Here is a 22,937-nt window from a genome sequence, read left to right as displayed (position 1 = left end):
TGGAACAGACCAAGCATGATAGTAGCATGTTTTTACAAGGAGCAAGATCTTGAGCAAGCTCATACAATTTTTTTCTCCCTCACTTTAGGCCTCTGATACGAGGCCAGAAGCAGAGAGTAACTAAGAGCACAGTTGTTGATACAGTCATAGCAGACAATAATTAGGTTTAGAACAACCTTCATTAAGCTTCTCCATCATACATAATGCTTAATGATGCTGATTCTGCTTCTCTGCTGAACCTGTGTGTGATGTAATGAAGAATGTTACAGCTTCAGTGTTCAGTTTGGAAAGTAGCACAAGATCAGTCCTTCAGTCCTCAGGCATTGCAGATTCCAGCAAGTACTACACATCTTTTCCCCAGCAAGCATAGTACATCTTCAGTTAAACTTTTACAGAATGATCAGCATGAACATTTATCTAAACTTTTAAAGTCATAATTTGAAAATAACTTTGTTTCATAAAGGCCTTAGCATAGACTAATGTTTGAGAATAAAAGATTCCTTTTAAATTTTTAATCTCAAACATCTAAATTTTTCTTATTTCACAGGGAAAGTCTAATAGATATCTACAGTTATTAGTAAGTTTGATGTTTAGAAACATTTTCAAAACCTCTATGTTCATACATAACCAAAGCAACCATAGCAACCAGGACAGTGACCACATCCCCATGGCAGTGACACATTGCTCTTGGTAGTAGTGTTTCTGTTTGAGGCTTAGAAGTCACCCTTGCCTAAGCTTGTACCCAAACTACAGATGCAAATTTCTTAGTACTTACTATGACTCAAAATCTTCTCTAAACATCATTTGCAATGAATAACTCTGTATTACATCAGCAGAGTATTGCCAGCTATTCTCTAGGTAATGACACATCTTGCTAGCAGGCTGACACACAGCCTAGCTACTCCATATATCCTCTAGTAGTTCCTCTGCCCCCATCACTGGGAACACTCTTTCAAATGAAGCCATAGAATTTTGCATATATTCTTACCAAACAAGCTGCAGAAACTCTCCCAAACTGGGTTTTATCAAGAAATACATCCAGCTGTTATATTACAACTCCTCACTGCATAAAAGGTTACCCTGTGTATTAAAAACCAGCATTTTGCCAGCAGTACAGACATTTGTTCTGACTGAGATGTTTTCTTTGAGACTTGGTAGAAAAGTTAATATGGTGAATGAAACAGAAAATAGACTGCAATTTCTCAAGTGCTGAGGGAGAGGGCAAAGCAAAATGACAGTCTTGGGGTGACATGAATCTTCTCTTGCAGCATATGACTCTGGAATTTTATTCAGCTCTACCCAAGAGGAAAATGACATTTCTAAAGCCTTAGACTTTCATACTTTAAATACAAGTCTTATTATTCTGCTTGCCTGTGAACATCCTGCATCTATACAGTTGCTAGCTTAGAGATAAGCCAGGGGAAATTATTCTCAACAACAGGAAACTATTATCCAGGAAGCATTTTAAAGGATTTTCTCCAGTGGAGGAAATAATGCAATGCTATGAGTTGTCTAAATTAACTTCAGAGTAATTGAATGGAAATTACAAGTTCAACTTGTAAATATTACATGCTAAGGGGAAAATTTGCACTTCTAAAATACGCTCAAGTGATCATCCCAGGTACCAAAGACTGGGTAATAACTGCAGGCCAACCACAACCCAAGTGGCAGGAATGAGCTTCCTAACAAAACCCAAACCACCTCAGGCTCTGGGAATATCATGACTAAGAGCATTATTTATCTCAATGCTCCCCTTTGTTCTGAACAACCAGCAAGTCACCCATGTGTGTGATCTACACTGGGACCATTTTGTGTGTCATAACAATCACTTACAAAGCACCAACCAAGCAAGGCTGGATTTAAGCCAGCAGCTAGGAGTTACATCAGCCCTCATTGCCAACTGGAAAAACAGTGAAGCGACTTCCCACAAAAGTTTTATATTTTTCCTGCCAGCTTCAGCACCTCACACTGCTTGTAAACAGGGCTCCCCATAGCCTGGGCCATGGCACGCACCATGCCCTGCCATTGCCACATTCCCTGTGTACACAGCTGGCAAACAGAAGCCAGGCTAATAAAGGGGTTGCTGGCTCCCTCCTTTTGGCTGGGGAAGAGGGTGGTAACAGCAGCACATCCCTCTGCCTGAACTCTCTACATACACCAGGACCAGGTGGGACCAGGTGCCTGTCTACATATCATTTACAGTCCCATTTGACACTACTGTGGAGGTCTCAGAAGCCCTTCCTGCACAGATCAAGAACTAGATAAAGTGCCCCTCCTGTCCAAAATTACTGTAATCAGTGTTATTCATCAGCTACAGAGCAGCAGGTCAATCCACAGGGGCTCTGCTCTACCATACACATTTGTTTGGCCAAATGTTGACATACTGAACATACGTAAGGAGAGCAAGGCATCCATACAACACAAGAGCTGGAAGAAGGTGGCAGGGAGAATTATTGCCTCATTGTGATAGGGAGCTGAGGACAGACCCACAACAAACATCATGTATCCTTAGTTGCATCACTCAAGGAAGTTCCTTACCTCTCCTGAAGAAATCCACAAGAGAGGTTTCATACATGGAGAAGTGCAGGTAAAGGCACTCACACAGCCTTTTGTACTCAATATGTTCACTGGTACATGTTCAGTTATTCCCATGCACTGCAAAACCTGCAACTCTACACTCAAGTGTTTTTCAAATCAGAATCAAGTAAACTCCTTCAACCAAAAAAAAAAACCTACTGAAGCTCTTGATTCTTTAAATTGTTGATTGCCATCAACTTTGAGAGAGAGTATGAGATGGCATCAGTTCAGAATATTTGCCTGTTTTCAAGCAAGGAATGTTGAGAAAGTTACATCCAGGACACAAAATTCATGGATTTGCCAGTGGAGGGAGAAGGATGTAGGCAAAACCCAAGACTTCCGTGAAGAACCAAAGGCAGGAACCCTCAAAGCAAATTAAGCACCAGGTGGTGTGGAAAACCAGAACTGTTAGTTGTGGACAGAGAAATCAGAACTAAACTCATGACATATATGAGTGCTTCAGGAATGACCTCTGTCCTTAATTTCATTCCACAGAGCCTGGTAAGCATAGTACACCCAGGCTTTTTAGATTCCCAGACTCATGGAAAAACAAATGTTTCCATATGCAGTTCCAAGGGTAAGAAGAGGCTGTGGGATAAATAAATTGCAGTTCTGTCTTGTGGAACTGAAATCTTATTCCAAATAAACTACAAGTAAAAGTGGTCCTCAAACAAGGGAAACTTGTAATTACTTGTTTTTCCCCAGTCTGAATAAAATAATTTTGCTTCCAGAAGTAGCTTTACTGGCTGGGTTAAGATAATGACTCAATGTAGAGCCACCCTCCTCCTGAACAGAACACCTCTGCCTTGAAATAATAGCTGAGATTGACTGATCACAGCTGTTAAGATATATTAAAAAATCAAGGGAAGTCTATACAAGGTAGTTCCAAGGAAGATATGATTACATGCCTTCAAAAGAAGGTAATCACAGGACACATTAAATGAAGATTTGCAATATTTTAGAAGACTGGTTTTTTAAGCACAAGAATATGAGGAACAGCAATGCTTGCACAAAGCCAGGTGTGCTCACTGATGTGTATCCATTCATCCATTTGGAAGTGGGTCACAGCACCAGCTGATCAGAACAGTCATTTACTTCCACCATCAAATCAGAAAACCCTTCCAGAGGAGACAGCCATCAAGGGAGTTCAGACTCCTTACATGGGAACATGGAAGGATGCTGCTTGTGAGCACTTCAAATGTAAAAGATTGAAGGCAATGGGCACACTTGGGCATATAATAATTCTAAATACATGTTCCTCCAAGTACATACCATGTCACAGCCTAAACTGCAGGAGACACCAGCAACTTGCAGATCTTTTCTGAAGGGTTAAGTGACTCCATTACATTTTTTATACCTTCTTGCTGGCTGCATGAGAACCATTCTCAGAGAACATTCAGACTGACACTGCTGTATGTGGAGTTCAGAGGAAACAGCAGGAAGTAATTCTGATAAATCTTCCATAAAAGTAAACCAATGAGAAATAGCAGTAAAATGTTTAATGCCTGTAATTTATTGTACACATACTCGGCAAAACTTTTATGCATTTGGTGTGTGCTAAAGTATACACTTCCTTGACAGCACCAGAGAGCAGGTAAGCTATGGACGAGTTTTTAACCTGATTTGTCACATTGTGTAAAAAGACACTGTGCACACATGATATCCCCAAAGGAAAAAAATCATTGGCTAAAACTAGAAGCACCCTTATTTACACACTAACACTTTAATATTGCGTCACACCCACTCACCAAAATAAATAGAAATACATTCGTCACAATTTAAACACCAGTCTCTCCATATATTTATTTTCTGACATGTTTTGGTCTCCAGAAATATGCTATATCTAGAAATATGTATCAGCTACTAGATTATGTTACAAAAGGCAAAAAAAAAATTAGAAAATTAGTTTTCCTGGACAATATTTTGGGCTTTACACAAAAATAAATCCGGATTTCCATAGAGATCTCATATACTTCTTGAAAGATTTTTATTTTAAAGCACAGCACAGAGTTGCACACTAAGGCTTCCTGTGATATGCAAAACCCTGGCCTCCAAAAGACATGCTGTAAAGTGAAATACAGCTCAAGTGTAAATACAAGACATTTTCAAAAAGTAGTCATCAATAGAAAGTGCCCTTCATTTGATTTAGCATTAGCAGTAAAGAAGTAGCTACCTTAATTGTGCAATCAAAGCCAGACCTGGAAGGGTTTTATGAAAAGTACATAATTTCACACTCTCAAGTTTAAGGATATAGAATCTGAGATAGCAGAAACCAACCTTTTTATCCTCCTACATTCATTATTTTTTGACACAATTTAGTAAAAAGGCACATTGTCAAACGGTGAATTAAAAATCTAAAACCAAACCACAATTTCCTTAAATACAATTAAATCATTAGCTGAACATCCAATCCTGATAAACCAATGTAAGCATTCTTCCAGTTTTTTCTTCATCTCAAATTCAGATGCACTTTGGAAGTACTGAAATACTGTCATTAGATAAATACTATTAATCTGGCAAATAGTAAACGTGTTTTTGGATACAAGGTCAGGAATTAAAAAACTAGTTTAGTTCCTTCCTAGCTGACATACAAATATGCAACAAATATGCAAGCACATTAAGAGCCAAACATTTGTACAAAACAGGAAACCCATCAGCATCCCATGCCAATTATGAGAAAGTACTTCTTGACTGTAAAATTACAAATGTGTCCTTGAATAATTTTTCAAACGGAATAGACAAAACTGAAGCAATGATCACTGCATGAAGAAAGTTATGCAGTGTCTTAGGGAGGCTAGCAGAGTACATTCCAGTCACCATCTACATGACAAAGTGCTTTACAGATTAACAAGTATAACTGATCTTGCATGGTTAAATAATCAGAAAGTGGTGAAATAATCAGGTTTTGCTTAACCTTATTTGTCTGAAATGCAGATTTCTTTCCCAAATGAACCAGTTTCAACTTAATATATTTCTTTTGCTTCATAAGAGACTTTTTTCTCCCCAGCCAGGTAGGAAATTGCTCACAGATGATATAGCTGTCTGGGTTGATGGACCTCGAGTCTTTCTCCAGCTAAAAAGAATAAAAAAGTACAAACCCAGAACTTGATCATGGTCCCAAAGCCCATTGTCCTGAATGGGTAATTCTAGAAGCCAGGAAATCTCCAACAGGAAATTTAAGATGGTCCCAATGCAGCAGAGAATACAACACACTTCTAGACAGTGAGGCTACACTATCTTGCATGGTCTCAAGTGCATACACCGAGAAACAGTTTTTGTTAGTTAACAGCAAAAGTTAGAGCAACAATGGTATCCTCACCTGGGCTCCATATTAGCCAATACTGAGATAGTCTAGAGAACCTATACCAGTAACTTACGTCAGTATTTTGCGGAGGCAGTGAAATGGTACACCATTGACAGAAAACATCTTAAAAAGGCAAAGCTGTTTTTTCTTACATTAAGAATCAGATGTTTAAACTTCAGCAGCTTCCAAGACTATTCCTTAAAGGTTGTTATCTGAACTGCTTCCTAGAAGCAGCACTGTTAAGAATAGCCCTAAGAGGAAAGGTTCCTTTGTCGTTTCTCCACAAGGTAATTTTTCTATTTTCCCCACCCCCAACCAATGCCCAAAGCCCCTTTTCTACTTCTTAACCTATTTCCAGCATTAAAACATAAGGGCCTGAAGCAGCTGAATGCAGATGCTACCAATGGAGTCCTGGAGCTTGAGGCAAAGCTGAGTAGTGACACTGGTGAGCTTTGAAGGGCAACTTGGGGAAACCCAAGTAGATGCAACACCAGATTTGACCTTCAGGTCTCAGTGCAACTTCTGTCGACTTAATGAACCCTGTGCTGATTGTAAACAAATTCAGTTACTGAAACAAACAGTCTTTAAATGCATAGTTAAAAATAATGTGCAAATATGGGCATTAAGGTAAGTAACTGAACTAAGGCTCCTGCTATACATATTATTTTAGGTTTTTGGCTTGCTGAAATCAATCACAAGTATTAACTACTTAACATGATGTTAATACTGAAAAGCTGCAAATGCATTCTAACAGAACTTAATTCTGATGTTCTTTCTGAACAGTAAAGCTAATCAGATAAATGACTGCTTCACATTTTAAATAATTTAACCATCGGATGTTTAATGCAAGAAAAAACACAGTTTGTAAAGCAGCAGTAGCTGTTAAACAAATCTAAAAATTTACAGGGCAGGAGAAGAATTCCCAAGCATATGCTTGAGCTCAAAAGCACAGGTTACATACAAACACTAGAAATTTCTGTTTTCAGGGTGTGTGTTTCTCATACTGAATTAGACTGGCACTGGAATTCCAGACAGAGTAAAAGCCAACATAATCTTTTGGCTATATCCATCACTGCATGGTTTGCAAATGACATGCACTTTTCTGTTTAGAAATAAAGAAGTTCAAATTATTTTTATGGGTCCTCAAATCTAAAGATCTGCAGCACTTTATTGCCTTAAACACCTGTGGGCTGTGGTTGAATTTACACCCAAGCTACTGCTGTGCAGAAGATGACATTTTAACACTTTGAGGCTCAGGTTGGGAGATGGGGCAGGATACAGAGCAATCTCTCCAAGTCCCAAGAAATATCAGGGAACAAGAATGCTATTCCTTTCTTTCAAGTGAATGCAAAATTGGTTTACTGGTACATGGCCCACACAGTTCCAAGTCAGTGCATAGCTAGTCAATATTTCTGCTGGCATCTTGAACTGGTTTAATCAATGGAAACATCTATTAATTTTATTCCATTTAATATGCATTAGTGCATTAATTTCTTCATTAAAAAACAACCCTGGCAAGTATTAAAAATAAATATCTTATTTAAGTCAAGCTAAAGCCTTGCTTTTCAGTACTTTAATCCCTTTAAATATTCTTTTGCCCACTAACAAGCAAATGGGAACTGAAGTAGAGTAAGAGATGTATGGAGGCAGAGGGGAGCAGAAACATGAACAAAGCCAACACCGTGAGTCACTTAACGCGTCCTCAGCTTCTTCGACTGTCTCTTGCGTTTCAGCTCTTCTTCTTCCCGTCTCAGCTCTTCCAAGTCTTCCTGAACACCGAGCCTCAAGCTGCCAAACAAGATTAAATCCTTTACACTGCTACTCAGGACACTTGAGGTTTTACTTCTACATGCCCAAAAAGCAATGCTAAAAATACTACAGGTGATTTGAAGAATAATTTCATATCAGGTCTTTTTTAATTATAGAATGAATGCAGCTTTTTTCAACCCTGCAAAACCTCACTCCAGGATGTCAACAGTTTGGTTAACAGCAATCTCACTTAAAAACTGCCTTCATTTCTCCTAACTCCACTTAACAGACTATAGTGTTCCATGGGCTGCAGATATTCCTCAGGAGCCAGGAGGAATAAGGATATTGACTATAGCTTCAAAGATGCAAGTTTCTAATGTTCAAGGCACCTTCTGAATAATCATATAGAACCAAAGAATTTGGTGACTCCATGCATTCCAATATTTGCATTTTCTATAGAAAACCCTTATAGCTCTCACAAAGCTTGTCCCATCACTCATTTAAAAACAAAGAATCAGCTTAAGAATTCTGCAAGCCCAAAGGTCAAAACCAATGTGAAAATATCACCTTCATAATTTATATCAGTGACTATACAAGTTTGTCAGCATACTTTCTCTACTTCTATAGAAATAGACATACACATATCTATAGATAAAAACAAAAAAATGTCCAGACCTCAAACTAGCAGAATATTGTAATGCTTGGGACCAATTAAAGAATTTGGAATTTCAAATGAAATGTATAATTTTAAATTTTTTTTAAATTAATTAGTTTTGTTTTTTATTAGTTCTTAACAAGCAAGATTTGTGAAAGATAAGGACATACACAACTTATTTAGTGTATCCACCACTGGCTGTATGAATTCCATCTTTTACTTAAGCTTTCTTATAAAAAAACTGTAAGGCTTGCTGTTAAAAGCAGAGTGGATATTTGCTAGCTTAACCCTATGACTTGAGCAATAAACAAACTTTACAATTTGTATCCAAGTTCAAATCCATGCATACCTCCTAGCTTCTTCTTTCTGTTGCTCTCTCCAGCTGCTCTCCATATAACGTAAGGCATAATCACTTTCATCTTTGTACCTGAAAATTAAATATCAGTTTGTAGCATATTAAAAAATAGGAAATGAATTAATATCCCTTCTTAGGAAGAATCATTACTTGTTCTATTGCTTGTTATGCAATATCTTAAAATTGTTACTTCTCTTACCTTTTCCGGTCATAGCCAAATATTTCCCGAATATGTTTTGATATTTCTTCTTGAGACTCCCCTTCATCTTCAATGAAGTCGTCCATTTCAGAGTCATATTCATCATCATCATCATCATCTATTTGTCTCTTGTAACTAATAGGTGGTCTTCCAAGACCTAAATGACAGGAGACAATAAAATCATTAACTAATAACATGAACATAATTTAAATTTACCAGTACTTCTCCTTGCTATACCTTGGGCATATCCAATTTCTGGGCTTCACGGTGGAAAACTTCTGCCTCAAGTTAACCAGCATTTCTTAGAAATTCAGCAAGAGAAGATACTTCCTGAGTTGTGCTAGAGGAGATTACCTATCAGGATCAGCAATGGCATCCTGAGGAAAGCAGATATCTATTCTTTCCTCTGAGCTTTCCAGACACTTATTCACTACACTCCACACTGCTTGCTCCTGATCAGAAATAAATTTTTAGAACAGCTTGTCACTGATAAGATAAATCTGCCAAAACACTGAAATGTAAAACCTGTGGGTGATTTTTCATCTAGCCCTTCAAGCATCTGTTATTTAAGACACAACAAAGTTTTATAGATCAACTATTAAGCAATGCTGGAAGTAAATCCTTCAATTCTTTTCTTTCTAACAGCTAACAGTTCATATACCAGTATCCATCACAGGCTGCTTAGCTTTCTTTCATGTGATACTTCACACCACCTGTATTTCAAAAATTACAAGCATAGGTAAAAATAAGTAAAATAAATTAAAAGCTGCTATATTTAATTTTATTTCAATTATTAAACTGTTCTTATCTGAGTTTCACTTGGTTTTTTTCCATTTCTTCTCCCCACCAGGGGACAGGGCATGCAAGCAGCTGCACACTACTTAGTTGCCCGTTGGAGTTAAACTACAACAGTGAAAAAATGCTTTGTTCTATAAATGCGTACCTTGTGGATGAAGCACAGGTCTATGCCCTGGAAAAGGTCTCATTCCATTCATCTGTCCATTGCTAGGTCTCGTGACAAGGTTTTTAGAAGAAATGGTTTCTGACACGACAGTACACTTGGGTTTCCCAGCTGTGCCCGGGCCGCCGCCTGGTCGCGCAGCTGCTGCGCTTGTGCTGCTGCCCGGCCTCCCTGGGCCAGTGCCCAAGCTGCTGCCTGGCTGCCTGGCTCCTGTGCTTGGACTGATTCCTGGCCTTCCTGGTCCTGTTCCCAGGCTGCTGCCCGGTCGCCCCGGTCCTACGTTTGTGCTGCTGCCCGGCCTTCCCGGCCCAGTGGCCAAGCTGCCGCCCGGGCGCTTCAGTCCCACGCCTGAGCTGCTGCCCAGGCGCACAGGTCCCGTGCTCGAGCCGCCCGTCGGCCTTCCCGGTCCCACGCCTGAGCCACCTCCTGGTCGCCCAGGTCCTGTGCTTGAGCTGCTGCCAGGCCTCCCAGGTCCTGTGGCTGAGCTGCTGCCCAGTCGCCCAGGTCCTGAGCTTAAAGCACTTCCTGGCCTTCCCAGTCCCACGCCAGAATTGCTGTTTGATCGTCCCGGTCCTGCACCTGAACCGCCACCGGGATGCCCAGGTCCTCCTTTTCCTAAGCTGCTGCCCGATCGCTTTGCATTGGAGTTGATTCCAGGTTGAAGAGCTGCAGGTTTTCCTGGTTTTTCATGGGCAGGCTTTTTCAGGCTGGATTCTTTCACAGATGGCATTCTCTGAGCCCCATTGGCCGTGGGTTTTGAGGGTGGCACCTGAGAGCTTGAGCCAGACTTTCTAATACCATTGACAGGTAATTTATTATGACTGCTACCAGAAGAGCTTTTTAAGGAACCATTTTGTGAGGTTTTTTCCATTTGATCAAGTCTGGAAGAAGATGATGACCGTGGATGTTTTTCAATCAATGCTGGTGCTTTGGATTTCTTATCAATACTACCCATAGAAAGAGACAGACTGCTTTTAGATGTGGAATGTTTATCTATGGAGCTTTTATTAAGTTTTGTGTTTACAGATGCTTTTTGAGAAGACAGTTTTTTTGAAGAACTAGATATCCCTGTAGGCTTAATCTCTTTCTCACTTTTCTTATGCATTTCTACTTTTTTGTTTTTGCGTCCCAAAAACTCCCTCTCTCTCAATTCTTCTGCTGTTCTGGGCCTCTCTTCAACCTTTTTCACTGGTTTTATTTCCACTGGCTCATATTGTTTCTTTTCAGCAAGCCTCAAGAGCTCTGCAAAGTTCAGAGGTGCAGGTGCACTTTTGGGAGGTGCCTTTGGTTTCACTGCAGCTTTGGATGGTTTCTCTTCATATTCTTCTTGCTCGTGCTCAGATTCCGTCTGACTGTATTCAAGTTGCTCAGTTTCATCTTCTGTGGCATACTCAGCCTCTGGAGCCTGAGCAACATTCTCACAAGCCCTCCTTTTTTTAGGCTTCTCTTCAACAGGAACACCATTATAACCATAAAAATTATCCTTGGTTCGTGAGGCCATAGCTCTTGCCTTTCTGTCATGTTTCAGTTCAATACGCCTCGCCAAAAGCTGCTCTTTCTTCCTTCTTTCTTCCAGTGCTGCAAGAAAACCAGGTCAAAGTTACACAAAAAGCACTACTTTTTATGTCAATATTTTCCAAACTAACAAACCACTTAGGGCAGCAACTTAAGGATATCTGGTTAACAGCTATCCAAAATAGGTGAGAAAGTGACTCCAGGTCTGCCAATAGGACAAGCTGACCCTCCTGTGTCAGCTGCTCCAACAATGGCAAACAATTGAGTGAAATGCTGCTCTAACAAAACCCACTAAGGCTTTCTGAGGGAAGCAGCTTTCCAGGATGCTATAAAAATCATGGAGAGCCTTTGTATAAGGAGGTAGAGAAGTTATGGGATCTCTGTGTAGCAGAGGGAGTTCTGAGACTGAGCAAGAAAATCTTGAGACTATACAGAACTTATAATTAAATGTTTAAAGGAAGTTGAGGAAGGGGAGAGACTAAGAGTATTGGGGGGATAATAACTGGAAAACAGCCTAAGTGTGTGTGTGTGTGTGTGTGTGTAGAGGGATAAAAGGGAGACACAGATGCAGCTGAACGCAGATAAACAAGCAGCTGGTCATTACACAAGTCTGATAGAGCCCTGTGCCCTATCTCCACAGCCTGTCCTATATCCTTGCTGCTCTGACTTAGCTGCTGTCTGCATGAGTGTGCTCTCTATCTTGTGTCTGACTTGCTGACAAGAGTCTCGATGAATTAGCTGGTCAATGAGACATCCAAATACCAAATACTGGACAGACCAAGAAGTAGGGGCTAACTACAAGAAGATTCAGAAAATGTAAAAATTCCTAGAAAATGGATCAGGCTACTCTTATTTTGGGTGCCTATAAAGATACCATTCCTTGTCTGTGTTATTCTATTGTCAAGGGCTGTGACAGCACAGAGTGTACCAGCATGCCCCATGTGGAATTTGTGCTTAGTCTTACTTCTGGACCTGGCAACAGGATTAAGGAACAGACTCATGACTGGTCCAGGAGAGGAAGAATAACTTGGGCCAGCCAGTCTACCAGATTTGGCTACCTTTAACAAAACATTAACATCAAAAGCAAAGCAGTACTAGTTTATTCCATAGACTATTTAAAGGAAGTATAAAAGTGGAGAAATCATGTCTCAGAGACTCTTTAATCTGGTGTATCAATACAGACTGATACAGAACAATACAGATTAAAACAGAACAATAGCAACTCTTTCCATTTTTTCACACAGATGAACTTTTCAAAGTTAAGCTAACAAAAGTTGAGATAGTTTTTTGCTCTTCACCTTAACTGCTATCTCAACCTCCAGCCATAAATTCTAATGTAGCTGAGTCATGTTTTAACCCCTTAGGAAAGCAAGCAAATGTCCCCAGCCCTTACTTAGTGCTAGCTTTCTCTCAGCATCAGCTCTATGCATAAATTCCAGAAACAGATGTGTAGCTGTATTTGCAAGAAATTTGAATAAGGTGACAAATAGCAAAGAATAAATTAAAGTCTCCCATAGGAGATATTTTGTACTTTTACCTTTTTTTCTCTTTTCTTCTTCTTGCCGTCTGAGAAATGCCTGCACTGCTGCAGACTCTACACCTTTGACTTTGGGAACTTTTTTGGGAGGACCAACAGCCAAACTGTACCTTTTCTGCAAAGAACAAAAAAATATGTCAGAAGAGTTAAGAAATGAAAAAAACTCCATCTTTAATAACTGAGGTGTTGCATAACAGTCCTGTACTTGACTTAAGCACAGAGCTGGTACAGAGTAAACAATGAATTCCCACTGGAACTGAGGGTTGTGCTGGATACATTTGACTCACAGCTGTACTTTCAGGCTGAGCAACCAGCCCCAAATCCTCAGGAGAAACTTGCAAGCTAGAAAGTGCCTGGTCCAAGGGAGTAGATGTGTCTTGAAATTTTTTTTTCTTCAGAACCATCAGAAGAGCAAGATAACCAAAGTCCAGAACAAGATATCAGCACTAAGATAAGGACATTTGTCTTGTCTATACAAGTTGGCCAGCAGCCAACCACTTCACCCTATAAATATTGCCATCAGGATGAGCCTGATTTGAGCTCTGCCTGAAGTGCAGCTCACCTGGATACCAGGAGAGCCCTTGAGCAGGGACACCTCTCAGGGTAAGAAATTCCTTACCTGAAACTAAGAGATCCTTCCTTACCCAAGCTGGAGAGATTCCTTAGGCATGACAGATCCTCAGCAGGTGACAGAGGATGTTGCATTGGTATTAGGAAACATTACTAATCCATCCAGCCCGTATTATTACAAACACTGTATGGATAATTCCATTAGATATATACCATTGACCAAGCCTGAGACTAAGAATGGATCCAGCCACTCCAAACTGAGTTTAGAAAGCAAGGAGTGTACACAAAACCTTGTGTCTCAACAGGACTGTGCTTCTTGCTCTTTGCATTGCCAGTCCCTGAGAATTATCCTAAATGAGCTCGTAAACGAATGAATTTGAACTCAACCTTCTTTTTTGTATGTTTCTTCCATTAATAAAATAATAAAATGAACTTTGCATTAAACCTTGTCAAACCCCTGTTGAACTTTGTTAAATTCCAGTGAATTGTCTAATCATTCTTTTATCCCAGAACACCAACAATACTGATTTGAGTTCCTGCTGGCAGTGACCTTAAACACAATACTGCTGTACATCAAGGAGTTAGTGACCCCACACACCAGCTGACCTGAAACCCTACTTATCACCTGAGACCAGTGTGACCTCAGCACTAACTATGAGAGAATACACAGCCCCCACCTGGCAATTACAGCACTTGCACATGGTGTAACTTGCCAGGAGAGGAGAAGGCTCCAGGGAGATCTTGTTGCAGCCCTTCAGAACTGAAAGGGAGCTTATAAGAAAGATGGGGACAGTTTTTAGCAGAGACAGTAACAATAGGACAGGGGGTATTGGTTTTAAACTAAAAGAGGGCAGATTCTGACCAGAAGTTGTTTGAGGGGAACAGTAAACACTGGCTCAGATTGCCAGGAGAGGCTGAAGAACCCCCATCCCTGGAAACATTCAAGGTCAGGTTGGACAGAGCTCTGGGTGACCTGATCTGTTTAAAGATGTCCCTGCCTATTGCAGGGGAGTTGGACTAGATCACCACTAATGGATCCTAGTCTGTGATTCTATATCTCATTATATCCTGAGGTGAAGCTGCATGTTTTCATATAACATCCTTTTACTTGGCAGAGGAAATGATAAATTGCACTATGAACTTCCCAGGACCTCCTGCAAAAGCTCTAAAGACTACAGCACTGATTACATGCACCACAGACAGGATTTGCACAGCTTGCCATGCTTAAAAGTCTGTCCAGTGCTGTTCAACCTGGGGTTCCAGCAAGTGAACAGATGCAAAGTTATCTATGCTACCCCCTGTTTTGCTTCTCTTATATCCAATAAAGGTTACTTAAATCAATGTTAAGTGCCCAGGTGCCTCTTACTGGGTTCTATAACAACCATTTGCACTAATGCGCTGCACCTGTCCAGACACTGCCTTTCACAAATGTACCAGGTTGTGCCTGAAACTGGAAAAATAGAGACTTTTTTTGAACTTCTTCCCACAAACAAAATACAGAGGAAAAAACAAAGCAATGAGAGAGACAGTTGTAAATATAAATGCAATAGAAGGCAGTTAAACCCAGAAAGCAGAAGGAAAGCAGAATACATTTAGGAATAACAGAAACCCCAATCCAAAACTGAGGTTTGAGAGGGTGGGGTTTTTTGTTTCAAAAGTAAGCCAACAGTTTTCCCACATGAGACATTAAGATTCTCACCAAATGAAAGAGATGTAAAAAAAGACCAAAAAAAAAAGTATCACTAAAGAGCGACACAAGTCAGCATTTCTATAAATATCTTTCTGTCCTCATAAAGCCTTATGAAGCTTAACTAAAATAATCAAAACAAAATATCTGGTAAGGAAACCTACATCCAAATGTTTTAGAAGCAATAATCAGGCAGGCTGGCAGCCTAACTCCCTATAAACATCAATATCACACAATGCAAGCCTTCATTCTCATTCCTGATTCACTGATCAGCAGCACATGAATGGATCTCGCTTTACTTTAATTACTAACATGCAAAGCCATAAATTAGCTTGAATATACATGCACAAAGGAGCAAGGTTTGGAGGCTCATTTGTAAGCTGCATCCAAAACTGGCTCCAAGAAGGGCACCTACAATACCAGCCATTGCAGTCTTCTCAAGCAGTTTCTGAAATGAGCAGAGCACAATTACTAAGGTGCACCATCCACACACATTGCATATTCAGACCTGCCCTGTCACCTCAGCACATTAAAGACCCACTGCAGCCAAGCTCATTTACTGAGTTTCACCTCTACACTAGGAAGTTTACTAAACCTGAGAACTGATTTTCCTGTTTGCACCAAAAGAGTTCCAGGACTTGACTGCTCAGTTCCTGAACTGCCATGCAGCACTGCCTCTCAGCTTTTGCTCAAATGTAGCCCATGGCTTTGTGTCTCAAAGAAACCTGGTTTGCTCCATTTGAACTGGAGCAGACAGGGAGGCAAAGCAATCCACACATCAGTCAAAATCCTGTCAGAAACAGGTTGAAGCAAATTAGTACCTTAGAAACTATTTGCAGTACTTTGCAGTATACTCAGCATAATGATGTCCCTGTAAATTATCTTACAAAGTTAAACACATCATGTTTTGCCATTGGTAACCTAATTTGGCAAAGTTTCATTAATTATTCCATTTCAACTGTGCCCTCAGTTTTGAAAACTCTGTTTTAAAAACTGTGCAGCACTCAAGCATCTTTTCCAGCCTAAATTATTTTGTGCCTAAGGAGCACCTTTGGAAACTGCTAAACAGCAGAGACAAATGTAGATTGATCTATTCTGTTGGGAAACCTTATAAAGAATTAAAGTGATGGGGAAGCAGTTTTCAGGCTTTGTTTTGCAGCACTGTGACTAACAGCCCTATCCAGGAGCGGGTTTGTAAAGTAGCTGGACAGACAAGCTCATTTCTGACTGCTGTTAACAAGACAAATCATGCAAAATTTCAATTAAAATTTCCAATCAGTAGCATTTCTTAATATTGACTAACAACTGAAAATACAGCAAAAAAAAATCATAAATGAATATTCATTTTCTGTAATACTGTTGATACAAGTCTTGCTCACTTCCATTCAGTAACAGCATAAAATAACCTGCTGAACTGTAGCCTTTCTAAAAGCACTGAACCATACACTCATTCTGCAAACACCAAAAAAGTGTTTTATATGCAGTGCAAATGAATAGGCATCAGACTGCAGGTAAAGCAGGCCAAATAAGCCAGCACACGTCACTATACCATCCAAACAGCAGCTGCACTAGTCTGGCTTTTAATGACTATTGCTAAGTTGGTTAAATCAACAGAGGAATAGAAATGTTTAGCCTTTAGGAAAGAGCAGGTCATGCTGTTCCCAGAACACTGCACTCTTCAAGGTGTAAACAGTGATTATTTGCTTTGAAGTCACTGACTTCCTGCAAAACGTGGCACATGATCCTGATAGAGTTGTAGCTACTTTGATGTCAGCACTCAAGTACCAAATCTTGGACTATAAAACAAAATTTATAAAATAATTGCAGACTTTTTGGCACCCAAATGAAATCCCAAGGGCCCTAGACCAAACACAGATAGCCAGAAGTAGCAGTAGTAGCATTGCCTTTAACAATGGTCAGTATTTACACAGGTGGCAATGCAGGATCAATGCAAGCGATCAATTCTGCCAAACCCAGTTCTCAAGCAGAGCACCTGAGCAGCTCAGTCTCTGCAATGGGCTTGCACATGCAGTGCAAAGACAATTCCACTTGTGTTATCCACTGCAGGCAACTTGCAGGGGCTCTCACAGGCTGGGGAAATTCTTTTATTTGCCTGTTTTTCACTAGCATGTTACAACACTCTGCCTTTCCTTCACAGATCAGTTCTTCCTTATCATTTGCCAAGACATGTAACCTTATCCAATGCGAAGTCCCCGTTTCCCCGCAAATATTCCTCAGGGTTGTCTTAAGTTGCAATGCAAGATGTAACCAGAACTATGTACTCCATCACGGTCTGTGGGGCAGTGTTCTTTATCTCTCCCAGACCCATCCTCCATCCAGGGAGATATCTGCTGTAAATGGGCCACTGAGTCTCACTGCAGGACTGATAAAATTACATCATCTCATGGCGAGATGTTCTGCCCAGGGGGAGGAACCATTCCTACCTAGATAAAAATCTGAGAATTGGAACACCAGAGGAGCCTTTTCCACCTAATTCCCAAAGGAAGACCAGGCCCATCTACACCACCACTGGCCCTTCAAAGAAAAAACGACACCCTTCTGTAGGATCACTGCTTCAACAGAACCACATCTGTCACTGCAGGACTGCAGCCACCATTTTATCAGATTGCTACCAACACCCTGACCCACCCACAGGGTGTCAGCTCGTATTCTGACTCTGTGTCTTTTGTATTATTGCATTTTTATTTTAATTCTCCTGGTAAATAATTGTTATTCCTATTCCCATTTCTCTGCCTAAGAGCCCCTTAATTTCAAAATTACAATGATTCAGAGGGAGGGGCTTTACATTTTCCATTTCAAGAAAGGCTCCTGCCTTCCTTGGCAGACACCTGTCTTTTAAAGGCAAGGGTATAATTTTCTGAGAACATCAGGAATGGTTCATCCTTGTTTGTGTCACTCTGGCAATGCCAGTCCCTCAAAAGGCAGCTTCCCACATTGTAAGTGGCCATTTGTGTCCACAGCCCAGGGGCCTCTCTGCCCTTCAGCCTGAACTGGTATTTCCAAAGCTTCTGCTACAGATTCACCACGGGGCTCCCAGCAGCTGACTCTGCAGTGAGACTGTCTTAGAATACACACACGGTGATTTCGCAACTGATGCTTTCAATTTCTGCTTGTGACAAAGTAAATACTAGCTAACAAGCATGTTTAAATTTGCTTCATTTCAGGTTCTAACAGCTCCTACCAAGAGAAAGATAAAACGCTCAGCTTATCAGCTCACTGCTCTCCTTCTCCCTAAGCCAATTCAATAAGTTCATGCATTTTATTCCTAAGAAAGCAAAAATTATTTTCTTCCAATTTTGCAACTGCTGCCACAACACCCAAGCAGAATCCTTAGCTGGAAAAAAAAATTGCAGATTTCTATGAAAAGTGGCTTCACACAGGAGGAAGAAAAAAAAAATATCAGGAATAAGAAAAGCTGGAAGTTTTCCTAGTCAGCATTTAAACCTCGACAGTCTGGAACTTTACTATCAGGTCAGTCAAGCTGAGAGCAAAAGCCCTCCTCACCCCTGCCAGCATTTCACATTGTGTATCTTGCAGTTCCCTCCTGCGGAGGCTGATGCAATCCACATAATTTTAGCCTGGTTTTGAGGCCAGTTTTAAGCACACAATGAATGCACACACATCAATCGATGGCAGTCTGGTCCTACAGCAGCAATCGGCATTTCACAGCCATTCCCATTATTTCTCGTGCTGGGCTTCTCTCGCCCGCGGGCAAACGCTCGATAATTTGCAGATTGAATTCGATGGGCAGGCTCTGTACCGCAAGGTCCTCTGAACAAACTCAGGGATTCTGTGAGTGTTTCACTTCACTAACACCGAATTCCTCCTGGCTACTTGTATCTGTCAGCTTCACTGGAGGCTGCTTTGTATCAGCCCAACTTGCAAGGGAGACCTCACAAGTGCTGACGTGGATGAAGAGCTCTTTCAGTTCTGCGTCACCACTTTGTGGTTAAATTGTATCGGGTTTCTGTAAATTCTGTACACCAAAGTTCCACCCTCAGTTAAAAGGAATCCGGAGCAATATGAGATGCTATACTGTCATTAACAGTTTATTAGAAACTAAGGTGAAAGAAAAGAAGGACTTGGTTCCAACTATCCTTAGGGTTTTCTTTTTTTTTAAACTGCAATAAAATTTCATATTTTAAAGAACAGCTACAATAAAAATATCTGAAAGTGCTTTGTCACATCATGTGAAACACGTGGCATAACCCAGTATACCAATTTCACCAAAAAGAGTGACACAATCTATTTAAACCTCTCTAAAGTCAACATTAAATCTCATAGCTTATCATGTCTAGTCAAAGCAAGACCACACAAAAGCAGATCAAGTGCTAATATGAACACAGGTAACAAAATACAACAATGAAACCCCTATGGAATATTAGATGATAAAACCTGGGGCTCTACTCACAACTGCTGCGAAGATGATTAGCAGCACATCATTAATAGCTCAGGCAGTAGTTCATATATGAACTGTTTTATTTAGAAACAAAACCTGATGCAACTAACAGGGCACCAAAAGGCTGATATCAGCAATGTTCCTTTTGAATCTGGATTTCCATAGGGAGATGAACAAGCAGATTCGTTTTTACAGGGACATGATGTAATATCTGCTTTATCCAGGCCCCTCTTTTACAATACAAGGCCACATTATTTCTTAGAGTTTTTATGTAGTTTCCACTTTGAACTAAACATGACCTGTTCTAGTGTGTATATATATTTATATACACTTTGAATATATACTACTCATTCATGTCACTGTTTTTCATTACAAAGAGCATGGAATATTTAGTTAGGTGCACTGTAAAGTTTAAAACAAACTTCTCAGAGAGAAATTCAGAGGATATGCTTGTTAATGCAGGAACTCACATTTCTGGAAACCTGGTAATTTTATACACCAGTAAATGTGTAATTAGTCTATATGGCGTTTTTAACAAAAGTATTTAAAAATAATTATATTCTTCTTATATAAACACATTTAATATACCAGCTTTAACACAGAGGAGTTGTTTAGATGTCCAGTGATTGTAAAATCTCCACGGGCTCTCTTTTAAAGCCCAGCAGCTGCAAAAAGCTTCAAGCAGTGCCAAGTGCAGCTCTGCTTTTGCTCAGAGACTGGGGCCAACTGCAGAGTTAAAAGCTGCACCACTAATGTGCTAAACCAAACTGTTTCAACTACAGATTCAATAGCACTCTCACTCCATGAGTTAATCAGGAATTAGCAAATCATAATGCTGACTTTACTAAAAAGAGTAGCTAAACCCTCATTCATTGCACAAGAAGTAGGATCCCCTCCCTCCATCATCACATCCACAATGGAGATTGTGGCAGATATTTCATCAATTCATCATCATGGATTAAAACCTGTGACAAAAAAAGTAGTGGCTCACACAGCAAAGCTGGTTGGGGAAACTGAGAATGTAAAGAGAAGCTTTAAACACCTAAAACAATAATTATAATTACCCAGTGACAACTTAGTGAAACAGCTTAAGACCAATCAAATGGGCATTTAAATTTAAATATCCTAAAATATTTCTGTATTTGTTACTTTATCATTTATGTTATGAACCCGATTCCTGTGTAGGGTCAGAGACAAATTAAACATGCCTAAATATAAAAAGAAGTTGATTTTATAAGATTTTAAACCCACAATGGAAACTGATTAATTTCACAAGTACCATATGGTCGGTATATATTATCAACTGGTCAGGCTATTAGTGAACATTACCAAAGTTTTACTAATGATAGAGACACTGAGATATTCACTAGTTCTGACACCACCTAAATGAAGACACTGTACAATTGAGAGTATGGAGGTTTTTTCCTGGTTTTCCCACAGTTTTTGCTAAAAACACCTACCCCTCATTTACACTGGGTTTAAGCAAACTAATCACAGAAACAACTCCGGCACTCTGTTGAAAAGCAAACAAAGTGTCTCCCTAGCTGGTGGCTACCAAGGAGAAAACATTTCTTATCCAAATAAGCACTCAAGACTTGTAACTTGGGTCCTCCCAGAGGAACGAAACCCAGGATGTGAATGTATGAAAAGGCCACGTGCCCTTCCTCCTGCGAGTCAGTGGTTTACTGCACACGGAATCCACACGCTACTGATAGCTTGAACTAAATCACAAACTGCTGAAGTACAGACCTCAGAACAATGTTAACAATACACCAAAAGCCTTCGGCCGGCCCTCCCCACAGCGCTGTTACACCTTATTCCTTCGCGGCGCACACAGAGCCCTCAGACAACGCAGCCCATTCACCCGAAACTTGTCACTTTGTCTCCGGCTCGCACTGGGGACGTGGCAGACTCGCGTTCTCAGCTCGAACAAAAGGAGCGAGCCGGCTTTCGGGCACTGCCTTCCCCCGCAGCACGGCTCCGCTCCCGGAGGGATGCCGGCGCTGCCAGAGCAGCAGGGCGAGCCGCGGCTGCCCGCTCCCAGCCCGGGGTGCCGGCACCTGTTGACAGAAGGGGCCCCGCTCGCCCCCTCCCCTCACACAGACGCTTTCCCAGCCCCAGGAGCGAGCAGCCCCGGCCGGCGAGGCGAAAGGCCCGGCAGGGACAGCGGTGGGCGCTGCCCGGCAGGGGCCGAGGCGGGAGGAGCTCCCGTGGCCGCGGGGCCCTCCCCGGGCCCGACCGCCGCCGCCGCGCCCCGGCCCCGCGCCCCTCGACAGCCCCAGCCGCCCCCGAGCTCACCGGCACCGCGTTCAGCCCCTGCTGCTCCGAGGCCATCACGAGAATGTTGTGGAAATCCATGGCCAGGCCGGAACACGGGGGGCTGCAGCAGCCGCCCCGCTCACACTGCCCGCCGCCCCCCGCCCGCTCGGCCCCGCTCGCTTCCGCCCGCTGCCGCCTACCCTTTATATAAGCTCGCCTGTCGCTGGCGTCACTTCCCCTGTGGCGGAGCCTCGCCACGGGAAACGGGGCTGGACCAGGGGAGGGAACGGCGAGAGGCGTCTCGGGAGCCCCGCGGGACGGCAGGGCCCGGAGCGGCGGCGGGGGCGGCCTTATGAGACCCCCGGGGCGGCCCCGCCCGGCGCCTCTCGCCGCCCCCCGCTCACAGCTGGGGCCGGTGCCGGGATTGTCCCTCCGCCCGCCTCGGCTGCGGCCCTGAAACACCTCAGAGAGAGGGGGCACGGAGCGATGGCTCCAAACTGAGAGGGAGCAGCCTTAGATTAGGTGTCGCGAAGAAATTCTTTACTGTGAGGGTGGTGAGGCACCGGGACCGCTTGCCCAGAGAAGTTGTGGGTTCCCCATCCCGGGAAGTGGTCAAGGAATGGTTGGATGGGGCTTGACACAGCCTGATGGAGTGAAAGGTGTCCCTGCCCACAACAGCGGGGTCAGAACTAGATGCTAGATGATCTCTAAGGTCCCTTCCAACCCATCCATTCTATGGTTCTGTGATTACCACCCCCAACCTTGGCGTGGGGATGTGTCAATAAAACATAAAAAACTTGTACTTTCTTCTTTTTTCCCATAGCAACTCTTCATTTTTCAGTGACAGTGAGAATTGTGGTGGTTTGAAAGGAAAAAGCCTTGGGGGCAATGGCCAGTAGCACCAAGCACACCCTGACACCTGCCCCTGTCCCTCCTGCGTTCCCAGCTGCCAGCTCGTCCCTGAGTGGACATCAGCTAGGCAGAAACTCTGTAACAAAGGAGGAATATGGATTAAGTTTCCTCAGCAATCTTTCTTGGCTTATCGAGGCTTCAGAGTTGGTGCTTGGCTTGTAGGGGTGTTACAATTGCTTCAGCAGTGCCCTCCCAGCTGCAGGAATACTGCTGGATAAACAGGGCTGCCAGGAGCAA

General features: G+C 41.9%; 1 protein-coding gene across 1 annotated transcript; it reads right to left on the bottom strand.

Moving 5' to 3' along the window:
- Positions 1–4,093: 4,093 nt before the first annotated feature.
- On the bottom strand, positions 4,094–21,955 carry SPTY2D1 (SPT2 chromatin protein domain containing 1). The gene is made up of 6 exons (XM_058026981.1): positions 21,828–21,955; positions 12,853–12,967; positions 9,783–11,378; positions 8,840–8,996; positions 8,635–8,712; positions 4,094–7,669 (listed from the first exon to the last, which is right to left on the bottom strand). The coding sequence occupies exons 1-6, from the start codon at positions 21,885–21,887 to the stop codon at positions 7,573–7,575; spliced, it is 2,103 nt and encodes a 700-aa protein (XP_057882964.1). The 5' UTR covers positions 21,888–21,955; the 3' UTR covers positions 4,094–7,572.
- Between the last annotated feature and the right edge of the window lie 982 nt (positions 21,956–22,937).

This window comes from Melospiza georgiana, chromosome 6 (genome assembly GCF_028018845.1).
Source record: "Melospiza georgiana isolate bMelGeo1 chromosome 6, bMelGeo1.pri, whole genome shotgun sequence".
Classification (NCBI taxonomy): Eukaryota; Metazoa; Chordata; class Aves; order Passeriformes; family Passerellidae; genus Melospiza; species Melospiza georgiana.
This window is presented reverse-complemented; position numbering and strand designations above follow the sequence as displayed.

Bases quoted from the DNA above. Each gene is read 5' to 3' on its own strand.
- SPTY2D1 (XM_058026981.1), bottom strand. From the start codon at position 21,887: ATGGATTTCCACAACATTCTCGTGATGGCCTCGGAGCAGCAGGGGCTG. The intron at 8,997-9,782 runs GTACGCATTTAT...CCTGTCATTTAG, and splicing joins ACCTGTGCTTCATCCACAAG to GTCTTGGAAGACCACCTATT. The intron at 7,670-8,634 runs GTATGCATGGAT...CTTGTTTGGCAG, and splicing joins CAGAAAGAAGAAGCTAGGAG to CTTGAGGCTCGGTGTTCAGG.